Source organism: Phyllopteryx taeniolatus, chromosome 5 (genome assembly GCF_024500385.1).
Source record: "Phyllopteryx taeniolatus isolate TA_2022b chromosome 5, UOR_Ptae_1.2, whole genome shotgun sequence".
NCBI classification, from domain to species: Eukaryota; Metazoa; Chordata; class Actinopteri; order Syngnathiformes; family Syngnathidae; genus Phyllopteryx; species Phyllopteryx taeniolatus.
Genome location: NC_084506.1, coordinates 10,082,667 through 10,103,219, shown reverse-complemented (window position 1 = coordinate 10,103,219; position 20,553 = coordinate 10,082,667). Strand labels below are relative to the sequence as shown.

The 20,553-nt window shown below is 45.9% G+C and overlaps 1 protein-coding gene across 5 annotated transcripts; it reads left to right on the top strand.

Annotated features, from left to right (window-relative positions):
• Nucleotides 1-55: 55 nt before the first annotated feature.
• On the top strand, nucleotides 56-20,534 carry ciapin1 (cytokine induced apoptosis inhibitor 1). 5 transcript variants are annotated; one of them, XM_061772584.1, is made up of 9 exons: nucleotides 56-194; nucleotides 2,664-2,826; nucleotides 2,903-3,046; nucleotides 4,513-4,592; nucleotides 9,740-9,908; nucleotides 13,203-13,279; nucleotides 15,689-15,810; nucleotides 18,165-18,243; nucleotides 20,051-20,534. In XM_061772584.1, the coding sequence occupies exons 2-9, from the start codon at nucleotides 2,670-2,672 to the stop codon at nucleotides 20,159-20,161; spliced, it is 939 nt and encodes a 312-aa protein (XP_061628568.1). In that variant the 5' UTR covers nucleotides 56-194; nucleotides 2,664-2,669; the 3' UTR covers nucleotides 20,162-20,534. The 5 variants fall into 5 exon arrangements, with proteins under 5 accessions (XP_061628568.1, XP_061628570.1, XP_061628567.1 ...); XM_061772586.1 differs by lacking the exon at nucleotides 56-194 and adding an exon at nucleotides 1,908-1,944 and having other exon boundaries at nucleotides 13,206-13,279; XM_061772583.1 differs by lacking the exon at nucleotides 56-194 and adding an exon at nucleotides 1,926-1,944.
• Nucleotides 20,535-20,553: the final 19 nt, after the last annotated feature.

Below are 20,553 nucleotides of genomic sequence, written 5' to 3'. Positions count from 1 at the left end.
ATGACCTTCCTAGCTTAGTATTGTCGTCGGCACGGAGTTAAAAAGTTCAGTGATCAATTTACCTAGCCATGTCTGTGAGGAAGAAGCAGAAGACGAAGAAGAAGAAGCAGAAGAAGAAGAAGAAGCAGAAGAAGAAGCAGCAGAAGAAGAAGAAGAAGAAAAAACAAGACTTGACTGCAGTATAAAACCCTAAAGTAAGTCACTACGTGTAACATTTAAATTACTGTAACAATCACTTATTAAATATTTTTTTACAAATGTGTTAAACGTATTAATATTATATTTGTGTTTACAATTGAGTTGACTTGCCCTACCGCCGGTTAGTTTGTTCGTCATTACGGTTTGATGCCAACTATTATGTCGCATTAATAAAAAGGTTCGTGACATGATCTGGTAAAATATATGAGAATTGAATGGGTAGCTGGTTATTTAGGCACATGAGTTATACTGAACAAAAATATAAACGCAACACTTTTGTTTTTGCTCCCATTTTTCGTTAGCTGGGGCCTCATGTACAAAGACTTGCGTGGATTTCCTACTGAAACCTGGCGAATTTCAAATCAAGAAAACGTCGTACGCACAAAAACGTGGCGTCCGTTCTTTTTCACGGCAAAGTTCCGATGTATCAAGAGTGACATAACCGTGGAAATGTGCGGTGCCTCACGCCAACTGCGTACGCACGTTTCTGCAGCTTTTGGTGTTTTGGCAACACTTCGAGGTGATGCTGGGAAACTGAAAAAGATTTTCGATCTTAGGAGTTCAGGGGCCTCACGTATAAAAATGTGGTGTACGTTCTTTTTCCCAGCAAAGTTGAGCTGTATCAAGAATGACATGACCGTGGAAATGTGGCTGACGTACCCACGTTTCTGCAACTGTTGGAGCTTTGGCGACACTCAGAGGTGATGCTGGGAAACTGTTCTCATAAATCTGCGCATCAGAGACGCATGAATAATTAGCACTGATGAACAATTCATGCCCGGCAACATTTGATTTCAACAATGCAATTGAGGCAAGGACTGAGAATTCATTTGTTAACCAGCGTATTTAATGAACCACTGATATTTGTGAGGACAGCTATTAATTGATCGAGGCGATCATTTATGCCGCCTATTGCCCTCACGATCGCTTCGTGACTCCAGCACGTGCACTAAAAAAAAAAAAAAAAAAAAAAAAAAAAAAGGGTCCTTTTGAATTTACTTCATTTGAAAATGTACGTCGGTTGCACATGATTCAAATGTGTTCTCCGAAAAATCAAACATCATTTTTTTTTTGTCCGTGTCCGTGTCCTCTCCTGTGTATTCAAATAATAAAAGGAGTCCAAGTTTTTGATATCCTCGTTGATATGCTGATGTGCTTCTATTTGAATTCAAAAGATTTATTGCAAATACCACACACACAACATTTACGCATGAACCTTTTCTCACAGGGCTGAGTGAAGGTGGACACATTTGTTATGAGTTGTAACAATCCATAGTATTAACCTTGTGGGCTGATCATAGTGATTAGGCTCCGACAACCGGCTGGCTGCTGCACACGGCCGTGCAGACTGATAAAAAGAGTCCTTTGAATTGACTTCATTTGAACATGTACATCGGTTGCATTTGATTAAAATGTGTTCAAATGACATAATTTACCCCTCTAATTTTAATCATGTACAACCAATGTACATGTTCAAAGGACTCTTTGGAAGCGATTGTGAGGGCAACAGGCGGCATAAATGATCGCCTTGATCAATTAACAGGCGACCTCACGAATATCAGTGATTCATTAACTACACCGCTTAACAAAGGAATTCTGAGTCCTTGCCTCTATTACCTTCCTGCAATCAAATGTTGCTGGTCATTAATTGTTCATCAATGTGTCTCCGATGTACAGATTTATGAGAACAGTTTCCCAGCATCACCTCTGAGTGTCGCCAAAGCTCCAACAGTTGCAGAAACGTGGGTACGTCAGCCACATTTCCACGGTCATGTCACTCTTGATACAGCTCAACTTTGCTGGGGAAAAAGAACGTACACCACGTTTTTATACGTGAGGCCCCTGAACTCCAAAGATCGAAAATCTTTTCTACAGCCACAAAAGGCCGTTTCCCTCAAATATTGTTCACAAATCTGTCGAAATCCGCGTTGGTGAGCATTTCTCCTTTGCCGAGATGATCCGTCCCACCTCACAGGTGTGGCGTATCAAGATGCCGATTCGACTTAGACAGCGTGATTGTTGCACAGGCGTGCCGTAGGCCGGCCGCGATAAAAGGCCACTCTGAAATGTGCGGTTTTATCACACGGCATAATGCCGCAGATGTCGCAAGTTCTGAGGGAGCGTGCAATTGGCATGCTGAGTGCAAGAATGTCCACCAGAGCTGCTGCCCGTGAATGGAATGTTCATTTCTCTCCAAAGGCGTTTCAGACAAATTGGCAGTACAGCCAACCGGCCTCGCAACCGCAGACGAGTTGCACGAGCGTACTGACTGCAAGCAGCCAACCGTATTGCAGCTGCAAGTGTCCCGCTCGGGAGTCATAACAACATCTTGGAACTGGAACATTAGATAACATGGTCATGTTGAGTCATTGGCAGCTTTTGTAATGTTATTTTTAACCTCAAACTTGATGCCGTTTTTATTGTTGGCGTAAAATGATCTGAAAGGAAAGATGTTTTTCTTCCAGGAGCTCATGGCGGACCACGGTATCAGAATGGGGGATAAGGTGCTGTTGGTTTGGGCTCAGCCCTCATCACCTACCACCTTAAAACAGTTAGTAGAGGATCTTCATGCCATTGTTGGTGCAAAGGGCAGAGTGTCAGTGGAAAACATGGAAATGCTGCTGTTGTGTGAGTAGAACCTATGACTCTTCTTTTGCCTGATTGTCATGTCACTCAAGTTGAAATTGGATCTACCTCTCCTTAGCCTCCCATGCTCCATCCGCATTCGATTGGGTGCTCTCTTGTCTTCTTTCGGACAGCTTTTCTATCCACAATTCAGAGACTCTGGCAGAGATGGCCAGAGTCCTCAAACCCGGCGGGAAGGTCGTTCTGGATGAAGCCGTTACAGGTCAGATGCAATTCTCATGCTCTGTATTCATGTACGGCATACTGTGGGGCTGTGGGGGAAATAATTACAATGCCTTGAAACTAGGGGTGTCAAGATTTGTATTGACGATTCGATTCGATTCGATTCGATGCAAGGGGGATCTTGCTGCATCTAGAACGATACAATCTGTAACAATTCAGTGGCTTGAAATCGATTCGGTAACCTTTGAGCCAAAAATTCGACCAAAATTCTCATTGGGACAATGAAACAAATACCTCAATACTGGACATTTCTCCAATTACCTTTTGTTTCTTGTAAAGGTATCAGCTCAAATTAGTTTTGGATATAATAAACAAACCTTCACGGCAAATGTATGAACACTTCTATTTGACCAAAGAGCACGTAACATTTCTTCAGGTTGGATTAACAGTAGTGTTGGGAACAGTGAATCCATGCCACCGGATGTCAGTTCGTAAAGGCGAGAGGTACGACTGTATCAGACTCCGTTATCGATCCAAAACGCGCCAGGAATCCTCAGATACATCGGTTGGATATTGCGAGGATAAGAATCGCTTTATGGTTTATTAATATACAACCCCGATTCCAATGAAGTTGGGACGTTGTGTTAAACGGAAAGAAAAACAGAATACAATGATTTGCAAATCATGTTCAACCTATAGTTATTGAAATACACGACAAAGACAAGATATTTCATGTTCAAACTGATCAACTTGTTTGTTACGTTATGTTGTTTGTATGTGCCATGCGATTGGCTGGCAACCAGTTCAGGGTGTACCCCCGCCTCCCGCCCCCTTCCAAAAATTTAGAATATCATGGAACAGTTTATTCCATTCCAAAAGTTACACTTTCATAGATTATAGATTCACGGTCAACCATTTCAACTATTTGTTTATTTTTACATAATTTGGGCTTCCAGCTCATAAAACTTAGGAAATCAGGAATTAAAAAAAATTAGAATACTGTGACGAAATCAGCGTTTACTTGTCAGTTTTTGTAGAAAAAAAGAGAGAAATGAGGGTCACGAGTCAATGAAAATAGGACTTGGTTGGGAAGTCGATGCACTGCGCTGTGGCATTGCTCGAGAGTTATGGAAGCCCCGATTTCCTTGATGCTTGCTGTCCGTTCTTCTTTGTTTTCTCATTTTCCTCTTGATAATACCCCGTCGATTCTCAATGGGGTTTCGATCCGGCGAGTTGGCTGGATGGCATGGGCATCAAACCAGGTTTCGGTGCTTCTTCGGTATAGCATATAGCAGCCGCGCCCCCCTCTTCACCCGAGTGTCCGAGACACGACCGCAAAGTCGATCATCGAACTGCGACCTAGGGTGTCCTGGTGCCAAGTGCCGTAAGGGTGTGGACACCCTTATGCTTGAACATGGTGTTCGTTATGGCTCCTAGGATCGTTCCATTTTGCTCTCATCACTCCTCAGGGTTTTCTTGTGTATTTGAACTCTCTTTCTGTTTCAGGGGTTGATGCGCAGAGTGTGAGGACTGCTGAGAAGCTGACGTCCGCTCTGAAGTTATCAGGGTTTATGTCAGTGACAGAGGTGGGTATAGTTGGATGGAGATTGCAGTGCACAGTCACCAACCAATATACAGTAGTACCTTGAGGTTCGAACTAGACTGATGGGTTTGATCGGTACCATCTGATAATTAGCATTTTATGCTGATCGGCTTTGTCATAATTCGCTCATCTGATCAATGACGCCATTGATCGGCTCCGAGTAAAAGACATTTACTCCGCGTCCCCATCATGTAACCTACCGCCAATAGTCCATCCATCCATCCATTTTCTGAGCCGCTTCTCCTCACGCGGGTCACGGGCGTGCTGGAGCCCATCCCAGCTATCATCTGGCAGGAGGCGGGGTACGCCCTGAACCGGTTGCCAGCCGATCGCAGGGCACATACAAACAAACAACCGTTCACACTCACAGTCACACCTACGGGCAATTTAGAGTCTCCAATGAATGCATGTTTTTGGGATGTGGGAGGAAACCGGAGTGCCCGGAGAAAACCCACGCAGGCACGGGGAGAACGTGCAAACTCCACACAAGCGGGACCGGGGATTGAACCCCGCTCCTCAGAACTGTGAGGCTGACGCTCTAACCGGTCGGCCACCGTGCCGCCCCCGCCAATAGTCACTTTTGAAAAAGAACAAGTCGGTGGTGTGGGACTGTCTGAGAAAGGCAACACGTAATGCGTGGATCAGACTACAAGACAAATTTGGTCTTTCACGATCGCACTATGTCAGACTACTGCAATCAGAATCAGAATCGTCTTTATTTGCCAAGTATGTCCAAAAAACACACAAGGAATTTGTCTCCGGTAATTGGAGTCGCTCTAGTACGACAACAGTCAATTGACAGAGAACACTTTTGAGACATAAAAACATTGAGTAAAACAGTCACTGAGCAATAAAGGGTTGCTAGTTATCTGGTAATGCCGGTACATTCTTCTTCTTTTTTTGGTGACAATTGTGCAAAAAGACGCAGAGTCCTCTAGCACTTAGAGCAGTTCCGATGACTAATAAATATTGCAATAGTCCGCTGCAATGGCCATTGTGCAAAGGGCGCCGAGACTTCAAGCGAGTGGTACGATAGTCTGGGACAATGTTGATTGTGCAAATGTTGCAGATACTCCTCAGTCAGTGTGCAAATGGAGCAGATGCTACTCTGGCATGAATGGCCAGTATTGGTCAACAACAGATATGCAAACAGTGCAGCGTGTTGAAACTACTACAGTGAGTGCACAAGTAATATATCATTGGCCCCACAGAAATGTGACGACGAACTCAAGACAAAAGGACAAAAAATTGCCAGCATGTTGTGATGGAATTGTAGGTTAGCTGTTTAAGAAGTTGATTGCAAGATGGAAGAAGCTGTTGCAATGTCTGCTAGTTCTAGTTTGCATAGATCGGTAGCGCCTACCTGAGGGACGGAGCCGGTGACCGGGATGCGGAGGGTCCGAGAGGATTTTCCACGCTCTTGTCTTAGTTCTGGCAGCGTGAGAGTCCTCAAAAAGTCTGTAGGGGGGTACCGACAATCTTTTCAGCAGTTTTGATTGTCCGTTGAAGTCGGAATTTGTCCTGTTTTGTAGCAGCACCAAACCAGACTGTGATGGAAGAACACAGGACTGATTCGATGACCGCTGTGTAGAACTGCCTCAGCAGCTCCCGTGGCTCTTCTGGGGGGGGGGGATCACGAGACATTCCCAGGCAAGCCGAGAGACGTAGTCTCTCCAGCGTATCCCGGGTCGTCCCCGGGGTCTCCTCCCGGTGGGACGTGCCCCGAAAACCTCACCAGGAAGGCATCCGGGAGGCATCCTAAACAGATGCCCCAGCCACCTCATCTGGCTCCTCTCAGTGCGGAGGAGCAGCGGCTCTACTCTGAGATCCTCCCGGTTGACCGAGCTTCTCACCCTATCTCTAACGGAGAGCCCGGACTTCCTGCGGAGGAAACTAATTTCGGCCGCTTGTATCCGGGATCTCATTCTTTCGGTCATGACCCACAGCTCGTGACCATAGGTGAGGGTAGGAACGTAGATCGACCGGTAAATTGAGAGCTTCGCCTTTCGGCTTAGCTCCTTCTTTACCGCAACGGACCGATACAAAGTCCGCATCACTGCAGACGCTGCACCGATCCGCCTGTCGATCTCCCGTTCCATTCTTCCCTCACTCGTGAACAAGACCCCAAGATACTTGAACTCCTCCACTTGGGGCAGGATCTCATCCCCGACCTGGAGAGGGCATGCCACCCTTTTCCGACTGAGGAACATGGTCTCAGATTTGGAGGTGCTGATTCTCATCCCAGCCGCTTCACACTCGGCTGCGAACTGCTCCAGTGAGAGTCGGAGGTCACGGCTTGATGAAGCCGACAGAACCACATCATCTGCGAAAAGCAGAGATGCAATACTGAGGCCACCAAACCGGGCCCCCTCTACGCCTCGGCTGCGCCTAGAAATTCTGTCCATAAAAGTTATGAACAGAATCGGTGACAAAGGGCACCCTTGGCGGAGTCCAACCCTCACCGGGAACGAGTCCGATTTACTGCCGGATATGTGGACCAAACTCTTGACTCCGGTCGTACAGGGACCGAACAGCCCGTATCAGGGGGTTCGGTACCCCATACTCCCGAAGCACCCTTCACAGGACCCCCCGAGGGACACGGTCGAACGCCTTCTCCAAGTCCACAAAACACATGTAGACTGGTTGGGCGAACTCCCATGCACCCTCGAGGACCCTGCCAAGGGTGTAGAGCTGGTCCACTGTTCCACGGCCAGGACGAAAACCACACTGCTCCTCCTGAATCTGAGATTCGACTTCCCGACGGAGCCTCCTTTCCAGCACCCCTGAATAGACCTTACCAGGGAGGCTGAGGAGTGTGATTTCCCCCTGTAGTTTGAACAGACCCTCCGGTCCCCCTTCTTAAAAAGGGGGACCACCACCCCAGTCTCCCAATCCAGAGGCACTGTCCCCGATGTACACGCGATGTTGCAGAGGCGTGTCAACCAGGACAGCCCCACAACATCCAGAGCCTTTAGGAACTCCGGGCAAATCTCATCCACCCCCGGGGCCCTTCCACCGAGGAGCTTTTTAACTACCTCGGTGACCTCAAACCCAGATATAGGAGAGCCCGCCTCAGAGAACCCAGACTCTGCTCCCTCATGGGAAGGCGTGTCGGTGGAATTGAGGAGGTCTTCGAAGTATTCTCCCCACCGACTCACAACGTCCCGAGTCGAGGTCAGCAGCGCCCCATCCCCACTATACACACTGTTGGTGGTGCACTGCTTTCCTCTCCTGAGACGCCGGATGGTGGACCAGAATTTCCTCGAAGGCGTCCGGAAGTCTTTCTCCATGGCCTCACTGAACTCCTCCCATACCCGAGTTTTGGCTTCAGCGACCACCATTCCGCTTGGCCAGCCGGTACCCATCAGCTGCCTCAGGAGTCTCACAGGCCAAAAAAGGCCCAATAGGACTCCTTCTTCAGCTTGACGGCATCCCTCACCGTTGGTGTCCACCAACGGGTTCGGGGATTGCCCCCACGACAGGCACCGACCACCTTACGGCCACAGCTCCGGTCGGCCGCCTCAGCAATGGAGGCGCGGCGGGACATGGTCCACTCGAACTCGATGTCCCCCGCCTGCCCCGGAACATGATCAAAGTTCTGTCAAAGGTGGGAGTTGAAACTCCTTCTGACAGGGGATTCTGCCAGACGTTCCCAGCAGACCCTCATAATACGTTTGGGCCTGCCACGTCGGACCGGCATCTTCCCCCACCATCGGAGCCAACTCACCACCAGGTGGTGATTGGTTGACAGCTCTGCCCCTCTCTTCACCCGAGTGTCCAAGACACGCGGCCGCAAGTCCGATGACACGACCACAAAGTCGATCATCGAACTGCGACCTAGGGTGTCCTGGTGCCAAGTGCACGTGTGGACACCCTTATGCTTGAACATGGTGTTCGTTATGAACAAGCCGTGACAAGCACAGAAGTCCAATAACAGAACACCGCTCGGGTTCTGATCGCGGGGGCCGTTCCTCCCAATCACGCCCTTCCAGGTCTCACTGTTATTGCCCACGTGAGGATTGAAGTCCCCCAGCAGGACGATGGAGTCCCCAGCGGGAGCGCTCTCCAGCACCCCCTCCAAGGACTCCAAAAAGGGTGGGTACCTTGACCCGTCCCCGCACCCGAAGGCAGAGGGAGGCTACTCTCTCGTCCACCGGGGTGAACCCCAACGTACAGGTGCCAAGCCGGGGGGCAAGAAGTATACCCACACCTGCTCTGCGCCTCTCACCGTGGGCAACTCCAGAGTGGAGGAGAGTCCAACCCCTCTCGAGAGGACTGGTACCAGAGCCCAAGCTGTGTGTGGAGGCGAGTCCGACTATGTCTAGTCGGAACTTCTCGGGCTCCTTCCCTGCCAGAGAGGTGACATTCCACGTCCCTAGAGCCAGCTTCTGTAGCCGGGGATCGGATCGCCAAGGTCCCCGCCGTCGGCCACTGCCCAGCTCGCACTGCACCCGACCCACGGGTGGTGAGCCCATGGGAAGGGGGACCCGCGTTACCCTTTCGGGCTGTGCCCGGCCGGGCACCATGGGTGCAGGCCCGGCCACCAGGCGCTCGCCTTTGAGCCCCACCACCAGGCCTGGCACCAGTGGGGGACTCCGGTGACCCGCGTCCGGGCAAGGGAAAACGAAGTCCATTGTTTGTCGTCATCATTAGGGGTCTTTGAGCCGTGCTTTGTCTGGTCCCTCACCTAGGACCTGTTTGCCATGGGTGACCCTACCAGGGGCGTGAAGCCACAGACAACTTAGCTCCTAGGATCACTGGGACACACAAACCCCTCCACCACGACAAGGTGACGGCTCAAGGAGGGGGATTTTCAAACCATGACTTTTTAAAAACCGCAGTACAGTATACCGTGAAACCGGTATCCAGCCCTTGCCTACGTGCAACACATCTTAAACAATGTTGTGGATGCGCTTTGTAATTTTTTTTTGTCATCTGTTTTTTTAGAATGCTTGTTCTTTTTCAGTATATTAAATATTCAGATTCAAATGCAGGGTTTACAAAATAAACAATTCATTTTGTTGAGACTAAAACCTAAATTACAATCCTTGTAAAAATGTCATTTGAAATGCAACTTATGTTGATAATCGGTGGAATAATTGCTGTTGTTTGAATCTTGTCTCCCTCTAGGTCAGTAACACAAAACTGAGTTCAGAGGCTTTCAAGTCCCTCAAGACAGCTACGGGTTACCAAGAAAACACGCTGTCAAGAGTACGCTTATGTGCAGCCAAACCAAATTTTGAGGTGGGATCATCCACTTCAATCAAGTTGTCATCTGGGAAAATGACTCCTCAGCCAGGTATTGTAGATCAAGAACAAAAACTGAGCCTTGCCTACATATTGACATTAGTTCTTAAACATCACACAAAGGGTTATCCCTGGCTACTATTGTTCTTTGCTTTGCAACTGAATGGAAAGTGATGATTCTTAAAAACAGTGTGTCAGTCGTGGGTCAAATCTCACCCCAGGCTCCCCTGCACCTATGGCACCAAATGAGTCCTGACCGGCTCTCCGTTTCAAGGGTTAAAGCTCCCCGTTATCTTTGCATGTTACACAGTGGACCGTATACAGCGACAGCTCCCGTCGCTTAAGCTGGTGTCGGGAAAGATTCGCCGAGGTTCTCGCAGCTGCCTATGAAGCGCCAGCCCTACTTAAGTTAGCCCAGACCTCGACAGAGTAACCTTAGCACGCTTGGCTGGAAGCGTACCTGGTACCTTAGTAGCAGCTGCTCTGATCGCCAAGCGGTGGCCCACGGAGAGGCTGGGAAGCCGGGTCTCTATACCCAAGGCCCGCGATTACCGAGCCGTGTGCCCGAACAAAAAAATGGCAGGGGGGAGGGGTGGCCGAAGCTCGCCAGCCAGAACACTTATGAAGTCAGAGGAGAGGACGGTAACTCGGTTAAGTACGCCGGCGGCTCCAAAGCGTCTTGTTGTGGGAGTCTCACAGCAAGGCGGCTTTGGAGGATGCAGTTTATCAAACCGTGGGGAGTCACTGTGTCACCTCCGTTTGCGGGGAGCACGCCCTCTACATATCCCCCCTTTCGGCGGCTGAATCCGGCTCCATGGCGGGTCTAGGGTGACGACTCCTTGGAAGGTGGCACAGGTTGGCGGGTACACGCAGCAATGCAGTGACCAGAGTACAACATTAGTGCATACCAAACACCCCTTTGCGGCCTCCTTTGAATATAGCTGTCAATGTGGTCAGGTCAAGCGATTGCTCAGTTGAAAGAAAAAGGAAAAGGCTAATGCGAACGTTAACGGAGAGTCTTTGTAGCGTTCTCTAGAACAAGGAAAAGGACAAAAAGAAAAATAATTCAGCCCAGCTCCTTCCTAGCAAAACAGAGGGAGTCTTTATAAAAAAAAAAAAAAAAACCCCAAAAAAAGTACTATTAGGTGTGAAACCTATTCAAGGAGCAAACCAAAAGAAGAGGTGAAAGACAGGGCTTCTAGTCTGGGCAAATGAAAGAAAACTTAGCCTAAGTAAAAGAGGAAACAAGGAGGTCCGGGAAAGTTCGGTCAGAGGGGGGCCTCCTGCGTGGTTTGAGCTGGGTCACTTTCCAGCTCAGCCATTCCTTCCACCGGAAGACCTCAGGCAAGCATTGGAGTTTCGGTAGAGAAGATAGGCTATGCTGAAAATCATGTAGTGGTGGAGGATGGTGAGGGCCACTAAGTTAAGGTCTGTAGCAGTGGCGGAATGTGCAAAACAGGGGCGCTGGTGTCTTAGCATTGGTCATGTCAATTGCCTGAGTTCCTTCAAATTGAACTTGTTCAAGCCTTTTGGGGTCAAATTCAAATTTGTGCTGTTTGAAAAACTTGCCTGTCGTAACCGGGTACAACGGCAGGTTGTACCCAGATTGGAAGGAAAAACGCGAGGTGAGCCAGATTAGTGCGGCCTGTCAGGGCCGTAGACCGAATCATTTCAATTAAGACGAGGGTTCCCAAATGTGGGAAGATTTGATCTCTTGTTAATTTGTCGAGAAAGGGAGCAATTTCATCATTTCATATAGCCTGTTAGCAATCTGGGTGTGAGCATAAATCGTTAGGAGCACAGACAACAGCGTGGTTATGGCCTGACTCTTTTGGTTTGAAGTTACACAGCAGATGTCGAGAACGAAAATGGCTACTTTTAGCAGGTTGCTAAGCAACCAGGACTTGCCTACTTTGTTAGCCACGCGTTGTCGTGTGGTAGGGATTGTGCACCGCAATTCCAGAAGTTGTCTCTCGATAGTAGTAAGGCTACAAATGTCACCGGTGGGGGCGCTGGGGATGTGTTTTATTTCAGTCGTTATGTTAGCGGTTTGCGTCGGCGCAGCGCGTTCGGTTTCACCTGTGTCTTGGTTGAGCAGCAGCAGCTGCGTTGGCGGACTCGGTGTAGCGAGGATGCTGTCACGGACGTTGGACCTGCTTGACCGGTCCGGTCTCACTGTGTTGACCATCCTTTGTTTGGTGTATGGTGCATCGTAGCGGAGTCTCGTGTGCACTTTGCAAGGTGTAGGGAACAAGTGCACGGGAAGTCCGAGGTCTCTGATAAGTCCTCAATTAAAGTAAACGCATCCTCTGAGTTACCGTCACTAACTCCATCAAAGACGATGTCACGTTTAACCGTGAAGTTGTGGTCTGTGATTGGTGAGTGTACATCACCTCGCCATTCATTGTACAGCTACGTTGGAAATCGGACATGGACAGCCCTGAGTGGGTACTGTGCTGAACACTGTACACTGAGTACTTTATCACATTTGTTAAACCTTAAAAAATCAATAATTATGGAAGAGAGGACGGGCGAGAATTAAAGCAAGAGTGTTAGTCTCACTGACACCATGAATTTGAACGTGCGCTGGGTACACAAGCTTTGCTTTTTTTATCCACAGGCACTTGATAGATTATGAATAGAGTTATATATGATGTAAAACAATATCGGATGCTTTATATACTATTTGTATGGCTTAAAACCCGGAAATGGATTTTCAATGTTCTGGGCATTTAGCTGTAAGCTGTCGTTGGCTGTCTGCCAGCCTTGAGCTCGGCAGAGGGCGGCAATGTTTTTTCCTTTTTATTTTATTTTACTTTATTGCAACGAAAGATGGTTTGCAATACAAGTGTGAAATAAAATTGGGATTTAAAGATTTCACTCTTATAAGAGAGGGCAGCAAACGGCAACCATTATATGTCATCCATCACAAAACGCTTTGCGCACGCAAAAGCGGCGGCCACAAACAAAAACTCTTAAAGACTTGAAAGAATCATTTATAAATATATAACACTGTATTTCAAAAGTGATTGTATTTTAAGAAGTATATGTCATTACAATCAGGGTTCACTTTAATGTGGCTCTTTTTAACAGTACTATTATCATAGTAATAACAATATCAGATAGATACTCGAATTATTCTTAATGTTTTTTGTTTTAACTTTTGAGATTGTCCATGCAAACAATTGTGCATGGTACCAAACTCACTTTAACTGTACTAACCGTGGATGAAGTGGTTTATGTGCCACATCTGGAATTCTGACGGATTGTGAGCACTTGAATTTTATTTGCGATAAGTCATGAAGCTTGAGAGAATGGGAGTAATCATTGCCAATATTTTTCTCAGCAGCGAAATTAGCTCTGGATCCAAACACAATCAAAATGTGGACGCTGTCAGCCAACGACATGAATGACGACGATGTGGTAAGTCAGTTTGCTACCCTACGTGTAGAACATAGGCTACAAAAAACCAAATTGAAAACGGCACCATGCTTGGCCTGTGGTGTCCTTGAGCAAGACACTGATACCCAGAAATGCTCCCCGGGCGCTTCAGCTGCCCACTGCTCCAGTGTGTTCCACTAACGTGTGTATGTGTTCACTGTGATGGGTAAAATGCAGAGAACACATTTCGTGTGCATACATGCATGTTCATGACAATAAAAGATGATTCTTCTTCTTTCTTCTTTTTCTTCTTCTGAACATACTTGGCACTGCCACGTCCTCTCCTTTCTGCATCTGCCACATGTGTACTTGTAGCAATCAACACAGCGCATAGTGGCGTGATTATTCTTGCACCGAAAGTTCACCTGGGACGTTGCTCTTTTCCCTTGGCCGGGTGTGGGAGGTTGTTGTCGAAGAAGGTTGTCCTTATTCGCCTTCTTGGCTCCCACATGTGTCTGAATACTTATGGCTCTGTGATATTTCCGTTTTTCTTGAAAAGATCTGGAAAAATTTCAACAATTCCATTTTTTTTCTGTCAATATGGGGTGCTGTGTGTACATTAATGAGGAGAAAAAACGATTTTAGCAAATGGCTGCAATATAACAGAGTGAAAAATTCAAGGGGTTCTGAATACTTTCCATACCCTGTGTGTGTGTGTGTGTGTGTGTGTGTATATATATATGTGTGTGTGTGTGTATGTATATGTGTGTGTGTGTGTGTGTGTCTCAGAATTATCTTTATTTGCCTAGTATGTGAAAAACACAAGGAATTTGTCTCCGGTAGTTGGAGCCGCTCTAGTACATCCGCAATTCCAATGAAGTTGGGATGTTGTGTTGAACATAAAAAAAAAAACAGAATACCATCAATTTCTTGAAGTCTCTGCTCCCTTTATGTCTTTATGTCTCAAAAGTATTCTCTGTCAATTGACTGTCTGCTGTCGTAGTAGAACGGCTCAAACTACTGGAGACAAAGTCCTCGTGTTTTTTTGACATACTTGGAAAATAAAGATGATTCTGATTTACAGTGACCATTGTGCAAATGGCGCAGAGACTTCGAGAAATTTAAGCAGTTTAAAGTGACTAGCAGTGCGATAATCTGGAACAATGTCAATTGTGCAAATGGTGCAGATACTTCTCAAGCACATGAGTGACCAATATTGGTCAACAACAGATATGGAAATAGTGCAGAGTGGCGAGACGACTACAGTGAGTACACAAATAATGTATAATTGGCCCGACAGAGATTGGCGGCATGTTACAAAGGAATTGTAAGTTAACTGTAGAAGAAGTTAATGGTAAGAGGTAAAAAGATGTTGGAATGTCTGCTAGTTTTAGTTTGTTTTGTTCGATCGCGCCTACCTGAGGGAAGGAGCTGGAAGAGGTGTTGACCAAGATGTGGAGGGTCCGAGAGGATTTTGCATGCTCTTGTCTTAGTTCTGGCAGCATGCAAGTCCTCAAAGGTGGGTAGGGGGGTACCAACAATTTTGTTCAGCAGTCCTGATTGTCCGTTGCGGTCGGAGTTAGTCCTTTTTGTGGCAGCACCAAACCACAATGGGATGGATGAAAACAGGAGTGATTCGATGACTGCTGTGTAGAACTGCCTCAACGGCCAAAGCTAGCCCGTGGGGCTAACCCCAAAGGTCATAACGCCAGACGTGTGTGCTGGTCACCGTTTTTGCTTGTGTCATCGCAACATCCTATTTCGAAAGAAAGTCACTTTTGCCTCACCTCGCACCACACGATAATCGCTCAGGATAATCTTTCAGAATCATGATTTTGCTGACTTTGATCACAAGGGCAGGTAAATGCTAAAATGTAACTTGTGCTACACGCACGCTTTAGTAACTCTTGCGAACTGCTCGAAGTGCTAGAGGACTCTGCATCTTTTTGCACAATTGTCAAAAAAAAAAAATAATACTTGTACCGGCATGACCAGATAACTAGCAACCCTTTATTGCTCAGTGACTGTTTTTTTTTTTTTTTTCATTTTCCCCTCGAGCGGCTCCGACTACCGGAGACAAATTCCTTGTGGGGTTTTTTTGGACATACTTGGCAAATAAAGATGATTCTGACTAGCTGTCACTTTACTACAAATTGCACAGTATACTTTGCTTACTTAGTTTTTGAAATTAAAAAACAATTCAGTGGAATAAATTTCTTCCTCTCCTTTGTTGTTCATTTAACTTTTCTAAGGTGTAAGTAGACAGTATTTGTTGTTTTATGGTCAGTGAAATGTCTTTATATTGTCACTCCATTATATGTTGAGACTTGAATTTTGACTTGCCTGAGTTTTTGCCAAAGTAGCTTGGGACTTGCTTGAAACTTCAAGGTTAAGACTTGAGACATTCACGCACGTGACTTACTCAAACCTCATTTGCCGTGTTGTTGCCAGGACCTAGTGGACTCTGATGCTCTGCTTGATGAAGAAGATTTGAAGAAGCCAGAGCCAGTGTCTCTTAAAGCTCCCAGCTGTGGGACCCAAGCAAGCAAGAAGAAGAAAGCCTGCACCAACTGGTAAACGTTATTGCAGGGGTCCTCAACAAGTGAATTGCTGTCCAGATCCGGATACCTTTTTATACGAAATCATATTTGGTTTTTTTAGGCACGCTTCTATATTTAATGACAGCAACTTGTGGTGGATTTACCGCAGTCTTTTCCGGGATTTATAGTCGTAAATGTATGCACCCAGGAAATACATGTTTGCAACGTAACTCCTCCCACATGATTCAGCTTAGCTCCGACTCAGACTCAAAGACTCGGCCAATCAAAAAAAGTTTTTCAGAGCACCGAGAGGAGTAATGCAGGCAAGCGGTAAGGAAGGAAGTTCAGGGTGAACTTTGTTAATTTCATGTCATGAATAAACCTTTTTTTTTTTTTTTCCAACACGTCACTGTTTGATGAAAACAGAATTTTTTTTTTTTTTTTTTTTTTTTTTTTTTTGTAAAGAATGTTACGATCCAAATTTAAAGACCCTGTACAGTTAATTCAGAGATTTGGTTCTAAATACATAATATATGAGTATACTGCTGAAAACATGCAAACACTGAGAACAATGTAGTACTGAATTGTTGCGAAATAGCATAAAACTCTTTTTCACCATTTTAGTTGTCCTGATTTTTGGGGCGCGGCAATAACAAAGCCCAGTGATGGACTTGGGCTTGTCGCATTAACCGGCCCTACCTTACGATATAAAAACTTCTTCTCCTTTACCTTCTCACATGAGTGGTTTTCACGCACATTTGCGAGTTTTAATTTCAATTTTTTGTTGTTAATTTGTTTTTATTTCAAAGCCCTTTTCTACCACACAGCGTGCAATTAGCAAGGAAGCGACGCCCAACCCAAAAAATGCTTCTTCCCTGTATGCCACAATTTACAGAACAGTATTTTGTGTTATTCGGACTACCGTAATGTTTTGAAAAAATAATAAGAAAGGATAATGTGAACTAAAATGTCTTTGAAACCTGTGCTTTAGGGTCCCTGAAGGTGTGAAAACGACCACTGAAAATTTCTGACTGACCAGTTCCTCCATCGTACAAAAAGAACTGTGCCGCCTGTAACAAAATCTTCATGCATGAAAATATTTGGAGCATTCTCAAGCACAAAAGATCTGTGAGGGTGGGAGGCAGTAGCAAAAGATATATAATAGACTTTCCTTTGAGCTGCGTGCCTAAAGCGACGCTAAGCTAGTGGGGGCAAAGTATCGGCGCGTTCCAGTCTTGTGGACTCCACGGTCGGAAACCAAAGTCGCAAGAATTTCTGTGCTGCATACGGTTGCACACACGTCGTGCAATCACAATAATGGAACTCTGGACAAGGAATAATCTTTTATACGTAAGAATATTTTTTGGCTCTGTGTTTCAAAAGTGCCTACTAACCACGTTAGTTTTTTAGAAAGCTAGCTTGTTGAAGTGTGGCTTGCTGGCAGTAAATAATTTCACATTTGAGCATTAACATATAATATTTCCAACACATCATGGAAAGTACAGAGCCCTTATAGTGTGTCGTTATCCAATCCGTTCTACGTGTTCATGAAGAACACGGGTCACCAACCTAACAAATGAAAATCACACATCGCTTTTGAATTATGAATGAAACAGGCCTGTGCAAAAATGATGGTACCCTAAATGTAATATTTTGTTGCACATCACTGTAATCAATCCATTTTTGTAACTTTCAATGAGACTTCTTTACCTCTCAGCAGGTATTATGCCTCGTTCTTCATGAGCAAACTGCTCCAGTTTCTCAGGTTTGAAGGGTGTTTTCCCCAGATAGCAGGCTTCAGCTCCTTCCACAGATGTTCAATAGGATTTCAATACAAGCAGCACATCGACGGTCCTACCAGGGAAAATAACATTTTGGACCACTGCTATACTACGCTAAAAAACGCATCCCGTGCCATTCCTCGTGCAGCTCTGGGCTCGTCTGATCACTGCTTAATTCACTTAATACCGACATACAGGCAAGAACTTGAATGCGCGAACCCTACGGTGAAAACCGTGAGAAAGTGGACCAATGAAGCAAAGGTGGAACTTCAAAGGAGTCAAGACTGCACAGACTGGAGTGTCTTTTTCAAATTCAGCTGGCAGCCTGGATGAATACACGGACACCGTTACATCCTATATCAGTTTCTGTGAAGATGTGTGTGTCAAAAGAATCATTCGCAGTGACAATAGGTCTCGCTGCGAGGGCCCTAAAAAGACTTGAGTACATTTAGAGCGTCACCATGTACAACTATGATGTTCCAGACCTCGACTGAAAAAAATGTACCTAAATTGGACTTTTGAATTTGATTACCCCTTGTATGGTTGAAAGTCTGTAGTTGTGTTCTGCCCAGGCCTCAGTGATGTATCATGCTTATGTCTGTGCAGCACATGTGGCCTTGCAGAGGAAATGGAGGAGAGTCAAGGACAACAGAAGACAATTCTTCCCAAGTCTGCCTGTGGAAGTGTGAGTTCATTATGATAGTTTAGCAGGGAGAGTTTCAACATGTATCCCACTGCCATGGGTCCATGTTCCATTTGCTTTTATTTTATATTGTACCAATTGACAAGGGTTGGGGGTGGTCATAAAATGGACCAAACGGGTGGATATACTGTACAATGCATCCAGAAAGTATTCCATCTTTTTTCCTCAAATTCTACACACAACATCCCATAATAACTTAATTGGAGTCTACCGGTGGTAAATTCAGTTGACTGGACATGACTTGGAAAGGCGCACACCTGCCTATGTAAGGTCCAACAAGTTTATCCGTTCATTTTTGAAAGGGGACGATGCAATTTCATAAAACACATGAAGCACACATGGTTAAAAAAGCCAGAATTAGCCAGAAGGCGGGTTTTCATCTGTAGTCCCCTGGCCGTGATGGGCCCGCCGGCAGTTCTTTTGAGTGTACTGTATCATTCGACTCAGTTCATTCAAACGATTCGTGGAAGAGATTCGTTCACTGAATCGTTCAGTTCTTTTTCCCAAAATCATTCAAGTGCTGGCTGTAACAGAACAAAATGCGGAACAAGTGAAACACTGCGAATACTTTCCGGATGCACTGTGATAATGACTTAATTCTTAGTTCTTGGGCCTCCTTCGCTAATAAATGTGTAGAAATGTTCTTCATGTGAGCCAAATCACCCCCGTGCATACTGTATTATTATTGGAATACTGTATGTTATTTCGTCAGAATTCATTCTGAATGACAAGCATCCATTTGACGCATCGAATGCACGGAGGTTTAAGGTCGAGAGATGGCCCCAAAACCTGCATAATATACTTCATCTTAAAACATTATATCATCAGAAAGATGGGTAAACACAGAAACTGACAACATATAATAACAATGTTCATCAGAATTCCATCGTTAAATTAGAGAATGTGGAACAAAACATCCCTCTGTGAAAAAACAAATAAGGACCTGAGAAGGAACACTGCCTATCCATCCGTTTTGCATCCCACTTATCCTGACGATGGAGCCTTTCCCAGGTGACTCTGGGCGAGAGGCGGGGTACACCCTGAACCGGTCGACAGCCAATCGCAGGGCACATATGAAGCAACAAGCATTTGCGCACTCACATTCACACCTACGGGCAATTTAGAGTCTTCAATCAACCAAGCGTGCATGTTTTTGGGACGTGGGAGGAAAGCGGAGTGCCTGGAGGAAACCCACGCGTGCAAACTCCACGCAGGCGAGACCGGGGATTTGAACCCGGGTCCTCAGAACTGTGAGGCTAACCAGTCGTCCACTGTCTGGAACACTGCATAAGTTGTTAAAATACGTGGGAAGGAATACAGTAACTATAGCACATCAAAGAGGCATTTGTAGTTCATACAATTAATTAAATAAGCATTGGAAGTGACAGAAAATCGTCCAAAATCAATTTTGCAGAATCACAGAAAAACAAATCCTCATCGGGATTTGAACGCCTTTGGCCCGAAGATAGCTGGGTTAGGCTCCGCGACGCCCGCGACCCCACTGAGGAGAAGCGGAACGGAAGATGACTGATTTTGACGCATGTTTGTCAACTACACATTTCAGGAAATGTTCAAGACTTTTAGTGTGTGTGCTTGGCCGCCAGCCAAGCACACACACTAAAAGCACATACTTGCATTTGAACAGAAAGAGTGCAAGTTCATGTTTATTTAGGATATTAGTCAACCGTTTTTATAAATGACTTATTGATGACTCCGAGATTTGCGCGTCAAACTAGTCGTAATTAGTCTGTGATGAAAAGTGTGTCTTGCCTCTCTTTCGCTCTCGCAGTGTTACCTTGGGGACGCATTTCGATGTGCCAGCTGTCCGTACGTGGGGATGCCAGCATTCAAACCGGGAGAGAAGATTGCGTTGGAAAGCAGCACACTGACCGATGCTTGAAACTCCAATTGTCACACATCCAACTTAACACTTCAATATCGTTTCAATGTATCACAACACCCCCCCCCCCCACCCCCACCCCTCCCTCCAACCACCTGGTTCGCTTCTCAACTTGACAGAAAGCTGTTAAGTGGCCCATTGCTTGTTGAAACCGTGCCATGTTTTGGTTTGTTCCAACTGAACTCACTTTTGTTCTTTCTTCAGTGCTCTAAACAAATCGGATGACAATGTTTTGCCCGTTCATTTGTGCAAATCATGTTGAGTTGGGTGGAGGATCTATAAAAGGCCAAAAGGGAAAATGTTTTTGCAGTCGACAGCATTCAGAACTCCGATGTCTACAAGTGTGCAGCAAATAAACACTTTACCGTCTAAATTACATTTGTACAGCCCAT